Raw genomic sequence first — 18,659 nt, 5'->3', positions numbered from 1 at the left:
TTGTAATGTTCTGGACCTTTGCCCGAGGAGATTTTCTCAATCTGGACCTTTTGGTATTTTAATTGAATACACCTGGCTAATGCTTTACTATGCGCTCATGTGACAATTAGCATTTCACTGTGCTTCCCTCCACTGGATGGATGACTTCGTTGCAGTAATCTGCCGTGGCTGTGAGGATTTAGAGACATCTGGTGGAATTGATCACACATTGCACTCGCTACTGAGAGAGGCACTCAGAGATATTTTATTTAAGGATAAATAACAGTCTTAATAAAGAAAACCCTTTATTGATGCACATGTCACAGCAGAACAGAGACAGTCTGAGAGGTAAGAAAACTTAGCTGATTTAATGCACCACCACCTGCGAGCTAAGTGACACAACCACAATTTTGTGAACTGTACAGAAGGGGCACCCTGGGTCTGGCTAACATGCTAAATCCATGGTCTGGTGCATCCTCCACTGAGGAATTTATACCTTCAGTGAGGTGAGTGAGGGCTGCATGAGATAATTAATCGCTGATGAGCCTCACTCAACTCTAAACGTTTTGAATTCAATGAGCCTGTGGGACCAGCGAGTGGACTGGTTGCTGTGAGAATGACCGACTGGAGAAGTTGAACCGCGAGCAGATTTTAGAGGACTTCGGGTGTTCAAAACTTACAGGGTGCCGTAGCTTAATTGTCTGAGCATTGTCTATTTTGGTTCTTTGAGGCTACACTGAGGAAGGCAGTCATACATTATAATGAACTTAAATGAAAGCCTTTCATTCAGAAACTGTACCGTGGACAAAAGGTGAAATATCAAAGGATACATCCAGTTCTCCAGTTGTGAAAAAGTTTTTTCAAAAAAAGTGAAAAGTTGTTTAATTCACGTGAAATGTTTCAAAACACCTTTAAAATAAAGGCCACAAATAAGTTCAATTCAATTGACGTCCTAATTATTTTATTCTTGACATCTATGAAGAAAGTGACCCTTTATTCATTCATTATTTTTTTGGTTTATTGTCTTCAGATTTCAGGGTTTAGTATCTCTCCTTACATCATCACAACTCTCGATCAAATCACAGTTCGGTTGTTTGTTACAATTTGAGACATTATTATGAAAAGCTTTGTGCATAACCCTGCATTCTAGATCTTGTAGGTTGGGTTTTGCTCACAAGTCAATTCCCAGTCTTTCAATTTCATCAATGAAGAAGTCCATGTCTGTCTGGGAAAGCAGCGGAGAGAAAACAACCATGCGGAAAAAGTTGACCATGTCTCCCAAAGGTTGGTAGCCCACCATCATGGTGCCTTGCTTAATCATGCGCTCCTTGATGACTGGAGCTACCTTTTATTAAGAACAAAAAGACACACACACACACAAAGAGTTAACTGTTTGATTCAGATGTGTTGCACATACTTGAAGAGTGTGAGTGTGAGTGTGTGTGTGTGTGTGTGTGTAACGTGTGCAACAGAACATTTTAAAAAACGATGGTCTTTCCCCAGTCCACTGATACAGAAACTTACTTTTGCCAGTCTGTCCTGGTAATCTGCGTTCCCTTCCTTCCCCCTCATACTGGGTGGTATGAACCAGAAGCAAACATTCACAAACTCTGGCTGTCCATGTAGAGAAACACAGGTGATTAACATTTTTCAACAAGAAAACACCTCATCTTTCTCAGTATGCTTGAGATATTTACTTACCTCATGCAAAAGATGAAACCCCTCTCTTTTCTTCATTTGCTCCACCAGATATCTGCAGGAGATATGTTATATATTTTCACTTCCTGTTGGCTTGGATCATAACTCGATGGTTAGCAAAGATGAGGAAAATGGGGGGGATTAGAGCCAGACTTGTTGTGCTCCAGCTGCATGCCTACCTTGTATGGCTAAAAGCTTTGTCCACACGCTCGGCAAAGCCAATGGAGCCAACAGCTTTCCACATCAACCATAACTTCAGACAGTCAACCGTGCGGCTGCACTGCACCGACTTATCCCCGACATCCAGATTCACATCATAGAACTTGTCTTGCTGGAAGAGGTATGTGGCGTTGGCACTGTGGCACTTCTTCAACAAGTTCTAAGGACAAGCAGAAATTACTGATTGTCAAAGATTTTTTTTTTTTAAATAGACCTTTATTTTGTGTATCAGATAATGCTGTAGCCTCAAACCGTGGTATCCTGTAGCAGCAAGGCAGAACACTGCAGGCCAGCCACCAGCATCTTGTGTGGATTCCAGGCTACCGAATTTGCTCTTTTCACAGACACATAAAAACAAACACACCATAAGTTATGTATTGTTGATATCTCGATATGACCATATCGGCACAAAATGTGGCCTTCCTCATAATGAAACATGCAATTTCTGGCATGCATATTAATACCTGTGAACCCCTTTCATCAGATGTCTGTGTTGCTTGGAAAAGAGCACGCTCCCTCCCCAGGCAGCCTGAAAAACACAACAAAACAGACAAATCGCTGCATGTTCTTAACTTTGAACAAATAAAACAGAAGCTTGGATTTGTCTTCGACAGGATGACTCACGTCTACGTGCATCCAGAGCTTGTATTTCTCACAGACATCAGCTATGCGGTCCAGTGGGTCAAACGCACCTCGCACTGTGGTCCCTGACGTGCAGCTTACAAAGAATGGCACTGCACCCTGGTAGACACAAACCGAAAATGAACAAAGCCTTCTTGCACCTGCTGCTTTCCGGTTTGCAAGATGTACAAAGTGTTTTATGGTTAGTTATACTTTGTGGATAATTATTGTTAAAACCAATACAAGAGACCGTAAAACCATAACATGCGTTACATCATAGTAGTTACTGAACGTCAGTGAATTTACCTGAGATTGTGCCAGCTTTATCTTTTCATCCAGGTCGTCTGGAATCATGCGGCCTCTGAAGCGCACAAGAGAACATAGAGAAGTTAACATTTTGACTGATGAAGAGGGTGGGTGCTCCGCTTCTGCAGAGCGGCAGCCGTGATCTAGTCAGTGGGGCACGCTCACATGAACACATACTAAAAGCAAGCGCATTCGGCCCAGATATTTCAACAAAGCAAAGAGCATCACGGATAACACACAGAGGATAGAGGTGGTAAAATGTTTAGATTCTGAGATGCATTGCGATGCAGAACATATTTTACTGTCTGTTGCTCTTATCACTCCTCTCCTTGATCTGTGTTTAACCGGGGGCGGGGCTTACAAACAGCACTTGGCAGTCCGCTACCTGGTTGCACTTGCTATTAATATTAGCTGCTCTGTTGTTAATAATGATGGGCTGAGAAACTTTGCATGCAGGTTGAAATTCAACTGTGGTGTTGTTCTGTCAGGAGATGTTGTTGATTGTTAAATGTTAAGCACCTTCCCGTCATGTCAAATTCCTTGTATGTTCAACATACCATGGCAATAAACGGTTCTGATTCAGAGATACAGGGACTTAAACCATGTAGGAGTAGAGGGGCTATGAGTAAGGAAGAGTCAGCTAACCGCTAGGCTAATTCTTGCAGTGTAAAATGCCAAAAGCATTCAATGCCCTGTCTTAAAGCTTCTATGTGAAAACCTTATTTCTGTAGATTACATGTAAATTTAAAGTAAAAATAAAGGTAAACATCAACTATATATTTACATAGCCAATAGTTGTTTGCTGCTATATTAAGGCTCTGAATCACTTATATGCACCTTTAAGCACTTAATTGATTATGAAAATTAATGAGCTCATTTATTATCAATGGTTTCAGCTGTTATTATAAAAAACACATCACCTTTCATCCACTTTCACTATGATGACATTGTCTGTCCCAATTCCCAGAAAGGCAGCCCCTTTCTTCACAGAGTAATGGCTCTGAAAAAACAACACGTAGGGCATTTCTCATTTTTCTTCATAACACGCTTTCTTAACGAATTCCTAGACAACATTTCACCAAAATATTACTTGTGTTTATACATTAAATGTAGGCTACATCCAATTCAACTGCTATAATCGTGACATGATGTTTAGAGGCGCAAACAGCTGCTGACATCAAATTAGTATCGATCGTAGCCCTTATTCGCTGTATTTCATGTTGTCATATAGATAGACAGGACTGTGTTTGTGTGCATATAATATAATTTATCACTCAATCATAAGTCACTCTTTCTTCATATAGTAGTTTTTATACAAACATTTGCAGTGCTTCACACAATAAAACATGTGTAGGCTATATACACACGTGTCTGTGTGTGACATCTGAACATTTCCGTCACATTATACCACGTTGTGAATTAAAGCAAAAGTAAGTGTTGTGCAAAACAATGAACAGCTGATGCAGCCGGATACAGTTTTAGAGCATCTTTGATGCAGCTGTGACTCACGTCATCATTTATTGATGTCACTTTAAAAGGAATTTGTTAAATGTCTGTTGCCTTAACTCGTCTCTCCTTGCGTCTCTTCCTCGCAAGGAAAGGAATCAAGGATGTACAAAGTGGGAAATGCCTATAAACTACAGTGTGTGTCATCAAACATCTCTGTCTGTTTGATGGCCATTCCTTACCTCTGAAGATGTAAAGATGTTTAGTCTTGGGAGACCACACAGCCCCTTACTTTTGACCTCTGGTAAAAGTTGGTAGCGTGCGAGGTTCATGGCGTACATATTGGAGATAGAACCCCCTGGGCAGAAAAGACCATCACCTTCTGTCCAGCCAACCATCTGCCGCAGTCCTCTCAGAACCTCAGTCTCCATCAGCACAAACACTGGGGCCACCTCATAGGTGTAGCTGCCATTGACACAAAAATAATGTTTTTTACATTTTATACAAACAAACATTACCACACCAGAAGCGGAAAGTAAAGTAATCCACTCCATACATGGCACTCATCTATAGTTATTTGTAAAAAAAAAAAAAACACCTAAATGATTGTCTTTTATTTAAATATTTGCTTAAAACATTTTTGTTGGGCAATACTAGTTAATGTTAAGTTAAACAGGTCATAATTCCCTCTCTAATATCTATTTTATATTGCTGTGAAAACATCTTCAACAACTGTTTTTATTCAAGTTTCTCACCCAAAACAACATTTTACAAGATTACATTTGAACACATGATAATGTTTACCTTTGCCCCATAATCATTTTTACTGTGTGGACTTTGGATCCATTATGTTACTGAATTAAACATTCTTTAACAGCTGTTCCAAGTGAAGCTGTGCTAGGGAGAGACTCTGTGCAATCGGTAGAGGATGCTGGATAGTTTAATGACTTATTATACATCTTATTAGAATTGTTATATTTTGTGAGTAAAATCTGAATCTGCAACTTTACAGTTGAGCTATATTTTTTAAGTCCTTGGGGCCTTTTGCAAGTTATTTTTGGATACAATGAGTTAGAATAGTAACATAATCCAGACTCTGATATTTTGCCTGCCCCATGTCTGTTTGCATACCTGGTTTTGATCTTTGCCTGTTATTTTTATTATTAACATGCTCTCAACTTGCTGTGTTGAGTATGGCTTGTGGGTTTCTGTCTGTGCCAGGTTATTGCTCCATTTACTTCTTCCTCCACAGACTAATACGGTCACATTATCTTATATATTGCATCATATTTAACAGACTTTTTCATCCACCCAATAATGATGGGCTTACATGCTTTAGTTATAACATGCTTTAGTTATACATTACGTTGATTCTTACAGGTTAGTGTTGAGAGCCTCAGTGAGGAATCGGCCAGCCAGGGCATGATAGTCCACTCCTGTAAACAGCTGATTAAGAAAACGTGGGTGACCTGAAAGAAACCAGAGCAGTCTTATCATGAAACAACAAGGGACAATCTATAGTCCATAGACAGTGTCTCAGCAGTCTTACTTGTCTTGACGCTGTACTTGGCGACATCTTTAACTCTCTGCAGGAGCCTGTGTGGGGGCTCCCCCGTTTCCCTCAGCTCCAGATCCAGCAGCAGAGCCAGCTCCTCCGGCTCTTTCCACTCACAAACCTGACACAAGAACACATGGCTTATGAGTACTTACTCTAATCTGACACCATTGTGATTTTTAGGCAGCACGAGACCTTTTGCTTGACGTCCGTGCCCTTGCAGAGCACCTCCTCCATAATAATTGTAAAGGCATCGTTCAGGAAGCGTTGGCCCTCTGTATGGTCAACAAGAGGCTCATTCAGGTCACGGAGAACGCCTGATTCCTGCCCTTCCACTGTTGTCAGAACAGTTAAATGCATGAACAAACACTGCCAGAAGAGTTTTTAAAAAAGAACAGACATGTATAGCACACTGTACTTACACGAGACCGGGAACATGTTTGCCATCTCTTCTCCTTTAGCGGCTGTACTGAGAAGGCAGACGGCAGAAAATGGCTTCTTAACAAGTTTCGGGGTAGCGTGGGAAATAGTATGCAAGCCAGCTGGCCAATAAAGGGCCATGGGGCGTGGCCCCATCTTGAGCACCCCTCCTTCAGCCACGAAAAAAAAAAATGTGTTTTTGAAATATGGAATGTACCCAGTAATATTTGTAAAATATGATATCGGCACAAAATATAATGCTTTTCCTGCACGTCCTCTCCGCCTGTCTGCATGTCTCAGCAGCGCTGGGGCCGTGGAGAAATAGCCCACAGGAGGCAGGACTGTGAAGCAGTGTAGCCAATTGCTGATTAAAGATAGAAATGAGTGACATACAATGTAGCCAAACAGCGTCCTCAAATAGATTCAGCTTTGGGCCAAACCGATTTGGCCCAAAGCTGCGTGTTCTCGTCAGGAGAAGTCTCTACAGGCGACCACGAGCGCCAGCGCGAGCACTATTCCTCCAAGTCCCGTTTGAGAGGAGAACTTTGGCGGAGATTCTGCAGGCCAAAGAGCTGATCCCAGATCAGCCTGACCTCACAATCAGACAGCAGACTAGCGGGAAAGGGAAGCAGTGCATGCGAAGCTTCTCTAGTAGCTGTACCAGACAGGTTTGGCTAGCTAGCGGGATGCAGTCATGCTAATAACTTATTTAGCTTTTTAAAACAACGGGGACAGATCCAGCACGGACAGTTAGGGAGTGAGGGAGGAGGAGGTAAGGAAACATGAGAACACCAGGGCACACATGGAGAACTCTGTCAAGCTACTTATTAGGCAAAGTGAACATCTTTTCTTCTACATAGTTGTCCTCAGTCTCATCTGCTTAACTTGGTCATGGAGGCGTCACAATTTCATTGAGATGGTGAATTAACAGTGAAAACTCATCATAGCTTAATTTAACACCAGTATTCCTAATTACACTTCATGTTTACTTCTCCTGATCTTTACCTCCTATAACAAGGTACATACGGGCATCTCAATAAATAAACATGATATATTATATTTTATAGATATATACTGTATATATATATATTGAATATTATTATATGACATATATATTATTATATTATACTGAATTGCCTGTGAGGGTGACAAAAATAAGATGTCCTGACGTGTTTATCAAAGTGTAATTTACTGCTTTTTTTTCGTGTTGGAATAAATGTTAAATATTTAACTGCAAAGTAGTAATGCATGTTTGATACCTTAATTTGTTTGTATTAAATCATACTGGGATTTTTGCTGAAATTGATTGGATGGCACTACCTAGAAAATCTTCCACCAGCCGCCACTGATGGAAGCCCATTTCCGCCAGCAACAACAAAAAAATCACTACAGAAAAAATTGTTTTTTTTTTTTTACACACACACACACACACACACACACACACACACACACACACACACACACACACACACAGACATTATGAGATAGAAAATCGGTTTTATTCTGAAAATGAGTTCAAAGGTGAGTTTGCATAGTACAATTGAAGTATTTCCTCTGTTGTACAGACACGTTTAAAGTAGTCTTCAATGTACTCACAATCCATTTATATGTCAAATGTAGGGTAACCTATGTAGAGCTGCTTCTATGGCTGTTGTGTTAAAGTGTCTTTTTATTTCGACTCTCTATCTCATAATTTCTCTTTTTTTGTTGTTGTAAATAAAAATTCCAAAAATAATTAAAGCTGCGAGCAGCATTGGTCGGGCCCTCGCACGTTCACGCACGTCGAGGGTACTGGCAGGACTCTGGAGGACGCTGCCGTGCGTTTCTGTGACCATCAAACACTGCGTGCACGAGTTAGATTATATTTCCTGCGTCGACCAGCAGCGTAGCAAGATCGTGTTGACAGGTCTTAAGCCTCAAATGTTTTGAGTGTACCTCCGATATAATCCTAAATGAAAGCCTGTTAAGATCATAAAGAAAAAGAATGTGTGTGAATGCGCTTTGGGGTTAGTAACATAACAGACTGTCAGTTTACTGGGTGGGGTTCAACTCCCTGCAGTGTCCTGATTGTATTTGGACTTACATGAAAGTTAAGACAACAGTAGTATCATTTGCTTTTACTTGAACACTTTAATTAATTCAACACCGTTTTCATTTTAAGCTCTTCTGTAACTTTAGATTGTAGTGTGAAGCATTCATTGTAATATTTAACCTGATTCTCAAGTAGAAGCTCTGGACAGATCATTTATACTAATGTCGACTGACATGGTTTGAAAACCCACTGTTATCTAACTTTTGCTCTCCAAGCATCTTAGTTTGCACATATTTAGATCAGAGAAGTCTTTAGCTATGTCCCAATTCAGGGTCTGCATCCTTCGGAGGCTGCATTCGTAGACCGGTTACGTCACAGTGCGGCGACTAGGCTGTCCCAATTCGCATGTTTGTCAAAGACTCCTTCGAATGCAGCCGACGAATGCAGCCTTCAGACCCCAGATTTGAAGGATACATCTGATGTATCCTTCGCGGCCCAGCACATCCCGAGATGCATGCCGGTGAAGATTTTATTTGAACAAACATGGCGGCGACCGATGCGAGAGCTGGAGACGCGGCAGTATTCACTTTTAAATGTATTTCTCCATACGTGGCTGTGATGTAGTGCTCACTTATACAATCGTAATCCCTGCAATTGATATGAGATGTGGTTTATAGATCTCCAGCAATATGTTTGTGAATGTGTGACAAATCAGGCAACAGAGGCAGAAAACAGCTGCTGCTTTTAAGCGAACACAACACATGCACGGAAGGAAAACCAGTAGGTTCAAAAACCAGTAGGCACGTAACACCGGCAGCTCGGCTGCCTGCATCCGACCGTAGTTAAGCCTTAAAGTAACTTTTAATAACTTTACTTTCAAACCTCAGAGGTTGAATAATATCTTACTGAGATTGTGATGATTACAGATGATTCATACTTCATATCATGAACATAAATGGACCAACGTGAGCTCAGGTAGATAGGTAGTGAACCTGAAATATCACCTTAAGTCCGGTAACGTTAAGATTAATCACACGAATACACTGAATTTGAGTGTTTTGCTGATTCTGTTCTTGTTGTGTTACAGAGAGCAGGAGCTGAGGGGAGAACGATGGACAAACATTCAGCAACCGTAGCTTTGAATTAAGACATTAGTCCATTTGTAATATCTGCATTTGACCATCCTGTACTTCAGGTTACTGTTACATTAGCTCATCATTATAAAGCTTCACTAATAACACAACCAGTAGATCCTCCGCATGTGTTCATGTTGCTGTCACAGAGATGACAGTTGTGATGTCACCTTTTTATTTTATTAATTGAAATTGAAATAAGACATCCATGTAAAGGATTTCTGTGTGAATGTGTGTATATTCTGCTGTGTAAATTATAAAAAGTATGTGTTACTGCAAGTTAATAAACATGTTTGCTGACATTTGTTTTGCTGCTGTTAATGTTAACTGTCTTCATTGATTTCCTCTGCCTTAGGATTGCAATATATATATATGTATGTATGTATGTATGTATGTATGTATGTATGTATGTATGTATGTATGTGTGAATGAAATGAAATAAAGTAACAGATAAATACATTTAATTACAAGAACTATAACTGATCGAAAATGACTTATTTAACATAGTAACTGATTTCATTAACTGATTAATTTAGAAAAACAATATTATGAAAAAGATCTATGAATTAATTATTGAATAACTGATTAAACACTAAACTAAAACCTTGGAGGCTGCATATATACTGAAAAGGTGTTTAGTTTAATGTATATATATTTATAATCCTGCTGAGCAGGGATTATATATAGATATATATATACACACACTATAAATGTGTATGTATATATATACTATAAATATATATATAATCCTGTTGAGCAGGGATTTTAGGCGACGGGAGCAGCAAGAGGGGGCGGGAACAGCTGTTGACGCAAACAGGAAGTCCTCTGTAGCGTAGGCCGTCTCATTTCGTAGACCGCACGGTCTAGCCTACGCGGTCCTCAAAGGACGCAGCCCACGTGGACCGCGAAGGCTGGGTCCTCCGAAGGATGCAGCCCCTGAATTGGGACATAGCTTTTTTCTCATGGTGTGCCCACAAACCCTTTTAATAAGTTCAGTGTTTGGGCTGCTGTAATTATAGAATCCTGCTTACGTCCATGCTTATCAGTAGGTGGCGCTATGACTATGAGTTAATATTGGCATGCAGAAGTCCTAAAGTCATGACAGTCAACAACCATGTCAAGTTTGGGACAGTTTTGACAAAGTACAGTTGAGTTACAACAGCTTGATGGATGATGGTGAACCATGTAAAATGGCTGCCACACCAAATCCACGTCGTTTGATGAAACCTAAAGCTTTTAGTAACTTTTAATCACTAAGGTCTTGAGATTGTTCCGACCAAATTCTAAGTTGATCTGATTAATTCCCTAGGAGGAGTTCGTTAAAGTAGAGCGCCTGGAAATTGCACAAACGACACTATAAATTCATACAAAATTCAAAATGGCTGACTTCTGGTTAGGTTTAGAGCTCTAAGACCTTTTTTTAAGTCTACATGTGATACACCTGCTTACCAAATTTTATACATCTAGGTGAGACGTACTGCGAGGGCTGAATCGTCTAAATATTGTAGGGGGCGCTATCGAGCCGACTTGCCTCTCTGAAGCATTAAAGTCACATCAGATAACTACATTCAGGGTTTTAAATGTGTTTGACAGGTTTTGTTATGTTTTGAGCATTTTTAGCCTCTTTCATGATTTGTTTTGTTCTCCTTTTGTCCTCATTAAATGGTGTGGGTGGAGGCTTCCTATCGGGCCCCCTCTTACATGACGTAATTAATTTACAGTAGAAGCGTAGCTGTTGCCGATATTTCCTATTATGGTGTTGAGTACATTTAACCCTCCTGTTATGTTGCGGGTCAAATTGACCCGTTTCAAAGTTTGAAAATCTAGAAAAAATATTTCAAAGTACTTTTTCTGTATGAAACTTCTGCTGGCCTTAATTAGGGTAATCAACGTGAAAAAAATTAAATAAAAAATATCATGTATTTGCAACTCCCCCCTGCAGGTTTATATTACAGAGATGATGTTCGGGTCAATTTGACCCGGCAGCGAAAGTGGAGGCTGTAAGGGGTCAGAAGGGTCAAGTTTAGACCATTTCTTTCTTTGAAAATGTGAGACAAAGTATTTCTTACTCCTCCCAACATGTGTCACACACACACACACACACACACACAGGTGCGGTCTCACTACCGCACCTGTTCGAGAAAGTTACTATTTATTTAACCTTTTTTTTTCTCGTGGGAAAACTCCGCCCACACTTAGCAGAAGAGGGGAGAAACATACGAAAGGGTTGCTTGGGAGTCCTTCCAACATTACACTCTGCAGATACATGCAACACAGGAGCTTACTGGAGGACAACATGAGCAACAGAAACAGATGGATGACAGCCCTGGAGGCTCTGGAGCACATCCTTGATGACCACAGGGAAATAGAGGAGGATGTGTCTGAACATGAAGACCATCTTGAGGTCCATTCAGATTATGATACTGATTATGAACCATCACATGAGGAAACTGATATACCTGATCCTCCAAGAGAGACATTCGTGTCAAAAAATTGTGAAACACAGTGTTCATCCTCACCCAACACACGTCAGCCAAGACTGTGCTGAAAATATTATAAAGACAGAGCCAACATGTATTCACACACACACACACACACCTCGTTCATTGTGCTGATCTCTTGTTAATTTTTGTAAATGTCTATTTCTTAACACTATAAGTAAACATAAGTAAAGTTTACTTTCAATACCAATCCTTCTGACTCATTTGGCTTGATTTTGAGTGAGCGGGTCAATATGACCCTGAACAGCAGAGGTGTCTCATCTCCATTTATCTACATCACCCCATGAAAAATATAAAGTTTTAAAATAATTTAGAGAAAAATACATGTTATGGTAGACTAATGCAATTTACATCTAGGTTTTTCCAATGTACCTAAAAAATAGTTTGAACATGTATTTTGCATTAAAACGAGTGAGTTATCCTCATTGAACTATGATCTATGGAGGGGGGAATTACTCCATTCCACTAAATACTGATTGAATTGTTAGTAAGGGTGTTGGTGATGAGGTACAAACTATATTTATTAGGATTTTTTGGTTTCTGACAACTTTTGGATGATTTAATTAACATGCACTGGGTCATATTGACCCGCGAACACCATGGCTGTACCTAAGAAACGAACATAACAGGAGGGTTAACCCATTCAGTCCTGTACTGTGTATGTGAGCATAATCCCTATGATACAGTGTTTGACATTTGTTACAACATTATTCGATATTACACAACAGTACCTATCCCTGGAGTGGAATGTGTTGAAGAAATCATTCAAGTCCAGTTCAGAAGTTGCTGTGGTGTTGTGAGTTTATTAAAGCATGCCGGCACATGGTGACCTCACAGAGCAGATCTGAGCCGGTGAGTTGACCCAGAACAAATGAAAAAGAAGCATTTTATACAGGGAGCCAGATCAGTGTTTAGACTGTATGTAAATACTAGAAAACTAGGGAAGACTATGACCAGGCTTCATGTAATGACAAGTAGAGACAAAGGGCAGGAAGGGGGCCTTCACATTCAGACCTGCAGGAAGGACACACAGTTGGCATTTGGTCATTCAAGGGGTCGACACAGCAGGGGAGCTGAAGTAGCACCTAGGAGCACCTCTGGCAGGACTCTGGAGGACGCTGCCGTGCGTTTCTGTGACCATCAAACACTGCGTGCACGAGTTAGATTATATTTCCTGCGTCGACCAGCAGCGTAACAAGATCGTGTTGCCAGGTCTTAAGCCTCAAATGTTTTGAGTGTACCTCCGATATAATCCTAAATGAAAGCCTGTTAAGATCATAAAGAAAAAGAATGTGTGTGAATGCGCTTCAGTGATTGTAACATAACAGACTGTCAGTTTACTGGGTGGGGTTCAACTCCCTGCAGTGTCCTGATTGTGTCCTTACATGAAAGTTAAGACAACAGCATTGAAGCATTCATTGTGACATTTAACCTGATTCTCATGTAGAAGCTCTGGACAGATCATTTATACTAATGTCGACTGACGTGGTTTGAAAACCCACTGTTATCTAACTTTTGCTCTCCAAGCATCTTAGTTTGCACATATTTAGATCAGAGAAGTCTTTTTCTCATGGTGTGCCCACAAACCCTTTTAATAAGTTCAGTGTTTGGACCGCTGTAATTATAAAATCTTGCTTACGTCCATGGTTGCCAATAGGTGGCGCTATGACTATGAGTTAATATTGAAATGCAGAAGTCCTAAAGTCATGACAGTCAACAACCGTGTCAAGTTTGGGACAGTTTTGACAAAGTACAGTCGAGTTACAACAGCTTGATGGATGATTGCGAACCATGTAAAATGGCTGCCACACCAAGTCCATGTTGTTCAATGAAACCTAAAGCTTTTAGTAACTTTTAATTGCTAAGGTCTTTAGATTGTTCTGACCAAATTCTAAGCTGATCTGATTAATTCCCTAAGAGGAGTTTGTTAAAGTAGAGCGCCTGGAAATTGCACAAACGACACTATAAATTCATAAAAAAATCAAAATGGCTGACTTCTGGTTAGGTTTAGAGCTTAGACCCCTAAGACCTTTTTTTAAGTCTACATGTGATACACCTACTTACCAATTTGTATACATCTAGGTGTGACATACTGCGAGGGCTGCATCGGCGAAATATTGTAGGGGGCGCTATCGAGTCGACTTATCATATTATAACTACATTTTGGGCTTGTAATCTGCGTGCAGAGTTTGCTTATGTTTCGAGCTTTTTTAGCCTCTCAAAATTACCTTCGTTTTTCACGGCGAAGACTGCGTCGCCACGGCAACGGCGTTTGACGAAACATGAAAAGCTTCATGAACTGACATTATGAACTTCTTATATTTGTGTGGAAGTAGTTTGATGTTGATCTGATTTACCTACTAAGAGAAACAAGGCAAAGTATAAAGTCTTTAACTTACTGTTACCAGTAGGTGGCGCTATGACTATGATCAAAAATTGGCCTGCAGATGTCTTCAGGCCTGGAGTCTAATCAAACATGTGAAATCTGGTAAAGATCTGATGATGTGGAGTCGAGTTACATCAGTTTATTCGTTCACGGCGAAGGATCGAAATTCGCCGAGCCGCCACGTCGCCGCCCTTCGACAACTTTTTACAATCTTCACAATGAAGCATGATCAAGGTCTGAAGGCTTTCCTGGCAACATTTGAGAGGGATCTGATTAATCTGTGAGGAGCAGGATGTCAAAGTACAAAACGTACAACTTCCAGTTGCCAATAGGTGGCGCTCTTACTATGATTCTAAATTTTCATATAGATGTGTTCTGAGTCAGGATGATATGACATATGAGAGATTTGGAGCAGATTAGACAATGTACGGCCGAGTTACAACAACTTCCTTTTTCATGGCGAATGGTGTTTTTTTGACGCCACGCCACGGATACATAGTTCAATAACTTTTTGATCTTTGAGTAACATTTCACTGCCAAGGTCTCAAGAGCAGACTGAACAAATCTCAAGTCGATCGGGTTCAATCTCTAGGAGGAGTTCGTTAAAGTATGATGCCTTGAAACGGTCCAAAAACGTCATACACTTCAAAATGGCCGACTTCCTGTTTGGTTTAGTGGAAAATTCCAAGAGGATTTTTTGTACGCCCCATCACGTTCCACATATCTACCAAATTTCATACAGCTAGGTGAAACCCAATGTTGGGGCTACTCATAACGCAGCTGGACAACCCAATCAGACTGCAATTTTCACAAATTCTGGCTTGCGTGCCAAATCTCGAAAACTTTCCAGTATCCCAAGCACCTCCTTTTTGCGATGAAAGATGAAAAATAATAAGAAGAAGAAACATTACGAATACAATAGGTCCTCCGCTCCGACTACGTCGGTGCTCGGGCCCTAAAAATGATGATTTATTGCTGCTGGAAATGGGTTTCCATAGACTTGACCTTTGTCCCATAAATATAATGTTGCCTGGAGGGAAAAGAATGGGAGGAGCAATACAGCAGTGTCTGCTGTATTGTAAGACACACCAAGATGTATGGTTCAGTTAATTTAGGTAAACAGTAGGTACATTTAAAGACCAATATATTTTGATCAATAAGGCACATGTCCCCTCACAAACATTTATCAAATGTTGAGTTAAGAAAAACATAAACCAAAACATACAAATATGATTTAAATGTCATGGTGTATCGTCTTAATATGACTGGAAGGAGAATAATCATTACACTATGAACAGAGAATTTAAAAAACTGTTCTTTCAAAGAACTTTCATAAAACAAAACTCAGTTTCTTTTTATATTATTGGAATGAAAGCTGCTATATAAAAGAAGATAATTTACCTTAATATCTTAAGGTTAAGGCTTTACAATCGGCCAGATACCTTCTGTCCTTAGTCCCGTAATTCGGCATAGTAGCAGAATTACAGTAAACAATCAGGATGACAAACTTCTATACATACTCTGTGTATGAAGAACCTTGAACAAAAGGCCTCAGTGGCACTAAATGGCACTCCGGGTTTATTCCATAAAGTACGAAAGTCTTCAAGTGTTGTTTTTCCTGATATGGAATGAGTCTAGAGAAACACACTCATTCTGAGTTAAAACAGGGTCGCAGTCTCAGCAAGTACCCGACAGCGGAGGCCTCAGTCAGTCTCCAACAGCGAGTCAATGCTGTCAGGTGGCAGCGCCCAGTCGTTCTGACTGAGCAGCGAGTGCAGGTGAGCAGCAGTTGCTTTTTCCCTCTGGCGGGTTCTCCAGAAGCGCAGCATGGCGAACACTCGCTCCACATGGACCGAATTGTCTTCTTCAATCTGTTCCAGCTTCACAGAGGGGACGTCCAGAGCCAGTCTGCCGATCTCCCTCCAAGATCTGCCAATGGTACGAGCCACGATCATCAGCTGCTTCTCCTTAACTAAGCTAGGTCCTGTGCAGTGAGACAGAGGTGGATACAGTAGGTGACGTTCTCTGCAATGCTTTAAAGGGAATAGCTTTGAGTGTAGTGTGACCCACCTTTGTTGCAGATCTTTTTGGATGGAATGGTCTCTTGTAAGTCAGGAGCTGGTTCTCTCTTTCTTGATGGTTCACCCTTTCCTTGTTAAGAGAACACTTATATATTTAACATTGGAAACTACCAGTATTATATCATGAGATTACTGAAACTACTGAACAGACTTTGTCCTACCTGAAGACAGTGTGTTGACTTGCACATCCTTAATAAAGCAAAGCATTGGGAAGGTTTCCTGCAGGTCCTGGTCGTTCAGCAGTTCCAGCAGACCTCGCGCTGCTTCTGGACCCCTCTGGATGATGTGATCCAGCAGGTCTGTCACCTTCTCACTAGGAACCCGGCAAGCTTTCACCTGCTGGTAGCCGTGAGCAGAAAGCAAGCAGCGAGAATCTGCATGCTGCAGGACAAAATCGGCATCTGCGCTTAGAATTTCAATCAGCTTGATCTTCTGGCTTCTGAGTAGTTGGATGTCTGCTGCTGGTTCCTCAGCCATGACTGAATGTCACTTAAAATAAGAAAAAAAAAGTGATGATGAATTATTTTAATGCACATGCAAATCTGAAATAACTGTGAAAGCAACTATTGATTCCATTGTGGAAATTCAGCAAAACAGCTATCTTTTGTCCTCGAGTCAGACATTTCACATTCAGGTTCTCACAATGAGGTCATGGTGTACCTCTTTAGGCAATGAAACCTTCACAGATATTGATCAGTGATGTGAGTGATATGGTGACACGTTCTACAGCATTTTTTGCCCAATAAAGAGTCTATTCCTCTTGTTGCTGATTAGTTTAAGCACACTGTGAGGGAATCTTGGGCTACTATGCTTACATCTGAAACAAGGTTATTATGACCCATTTATAAATACAGCTGATGGGGTTTAAATCCTTGAAAGACTTGCATTTGTAATTGCGGCTACAGCAAGTGAGAGGTCTTAATAGTGATGCTGTTTACTTACACTATTACTGATTGTTTGTGAAAGTAAGTAGCCTTCGTCATGAGAATGTCAAGCCTAAAAATAAATAACAGTGTTTTTCATTTAAAGTTCATGTATAGGCCGACTACTGTGCGCTACTAATCTACAATAATTCAATAACAGCTCAAAAATACAATATTCTGAGGAGAAACACTTTCAGAACGACGTGTTTGATACGTTAACACAATATTATTTACGTTCTGAAACTGCATTTCAATAGCGTTTATGTGTCATTAGTCCCGCGCTGACTATCTGTGTCTAGACTTCCGGGTGCGCGCAGCATCTGTTGTCGATCTGCACCAGATGCGCTTCACTGTCTTTCACCAAGTACGGCTTTATGTTACAAACTAAATCTATTCACATTAAGACTCTTACCATATTGTAACAGCTGGAGTATAGAGAAAAAAAACACGATTAAACAGAAGCAGGTTGTTTGCGGACATACGGGAAACAGTTTCTCTGTTTACATGGTTTGGATCACTTGTTTCTGACTACTCCCGCTGCTTTTCCTTCTTTGTCTGTTTTCTACAGCCTATAACGCTTTACTATGCGCTCATGTGACCATCAGCATTACACTGTGCTTCCCTCCACTGGATGGATGACTTCATTGCAGTAATCTGCCGTGGCTGTGAGGATTTAGAGACATCTGGTGGAATTGATCGCACATTGCACTCGCTACTGAGAAAGGCACTCAGAGATATTTTATCTAAGGATAAATAACACAATGTCGTAATAAAGTAAACCCTTTATTGATGCACATGTCACAGCAGAACAGAGACAATCTGAGAGGAAATATGATGGATAATAACTGTTTGAATGAAACACATGAAAAACGAAAATATTAAATGGACAAAATTATAGGTGGTGTTAAATAAAAACGTTATACAATATATACAGAGATTATACCTTAGACTATATTGAAGTTAATTGTGTTGCAAAGAAGTCTAGTGGTGCAACTACTGTAGTGTCAATATATAGGTATAGGTAGACCTGTCCGTCCGTCTCTCTGTCTGTCTGTCTGTCTACCATCCATCCATCCACCCATCTATCTATCTGTCTGTCCACTGTCTGTCCATCTATCTATCTATCTGTATGTCCTTTGCAAAAACATAAAAGGAGAGTGGAAGAGAAAAGTATGATGGTATGTGTCATGCTGTTTCGCTGGAATGAACTCAAAAAGAAACAAACACTCACTGTTGTTGTTATACATTTAAATTCTTAAACCGTAAACTCAATGGCCTCTCTGCTTCTGGACCCTCTTAGCCAAAACGAAAAGATCAAACATTCATGTCGACTCCAAGAAATGCGTTGTTGTTCATGCC

General features: G+C 40.4%; 2 protein-coding genes across 2 annotated transcripts; both read right to left on the bottom strand.

The window, feature by feature from the left end:
* Positions 1-1,150: 1,150 nt before the first annotated feature.
* Positions 1,151-6,271, bottom strand: LOC306708303 (cysteine sulfinic acid decarboxylase-like; the record flags this gene model as incomplete). Its single annotated transcript, XM_079176110.1, has 14 exons — positions 1,151-1,324; positions 1,504-1,593; positions 1,681-1,732; positions 1,857-2,056; positions 2,149-2,230; positions 2,361-2,425; positions 2,521-2,637; positions 2,824-2,878; positions 3,744-3,823; positions 4,512-4,734; positions 5,648-5,738; positions 5,819-5,945; positions 6,020-6,159; positions 6,247-6,271. 14 exons carry the CDS (start codon positions 6,269-6,271, stop codon positions 1,151-1,153), a joined length of 1,521 nt encoding a protein of 506 aa, XP_079032236.1.
* Positions 6,272-15,249: 8,978 nt separating this feature from the next.
* On the bottom strand, positions 15,250-17,847 carry LOC306712443 (uncharacterized protein). Its single transcript, XM_079181731.1, has 4 exons — positions 17,713-17,847; positions 16,539-16,866; positions 16,367-16,447; positions 15,250-16,280 (listed from the first exon to the last, which is right to left on the bottom strand). Exons 2-4 carry the CDS (start codon positions 16,852-16,854, stop codon positions 16,000-16,002), a joined length of 678 nt encoding a protein of 225 aa, XP_079037857.1. The 5' UTR covers positions 16,855-16,866; positions 17,713-17,847; the 3' UTR covers positions 15,250-15,999.
* Between the last annotated feature and the right edge of the window lie 812 nt (positions 17,848-18,659).

Source organism: Pholis gunnellus (genome assembly GCF_910591455.1).
Source record: "Pholis gunnellus genome assembly, chromosome: 2".
Taxonomy (NCBI): Eukaryota; Metazoa; Chordata; class Actinopteri; order Perciformes; family Pholidae; genus Pholis; species Pholis gunnellus.
The sequence above is the reverse complement of the archived record's forward strand: the minus strand, read 5'-3'. Positions and strand labels throughout refer to the sequence as shown.

Excerpts from the sequence above, each read along its gene's own strand:
- LOC306712443 (XM_079181731.1), bottom strand. The coding sequence starts at position 16,854 with ATGGCTGAGGAACCAGCAGCAGACATCCAACTACTCAGAAGCCAGAAG. Across the intron at positions 16,448-16,538 it reads AGTCAACACACTGTCTTCAG|GAAAGGGTGAACCATCAAGA; the intron begins GTAGGACAAAGT and ends TCTCTTAACAAG. Across the intron at positions 16,281-16,366 it reads CAAAAAGATCTGCAACAAAG|GACCTAGCTTAGTTAAGGAG; the intron begins GTGGGTCACACT and ends CTCACTGCACAG.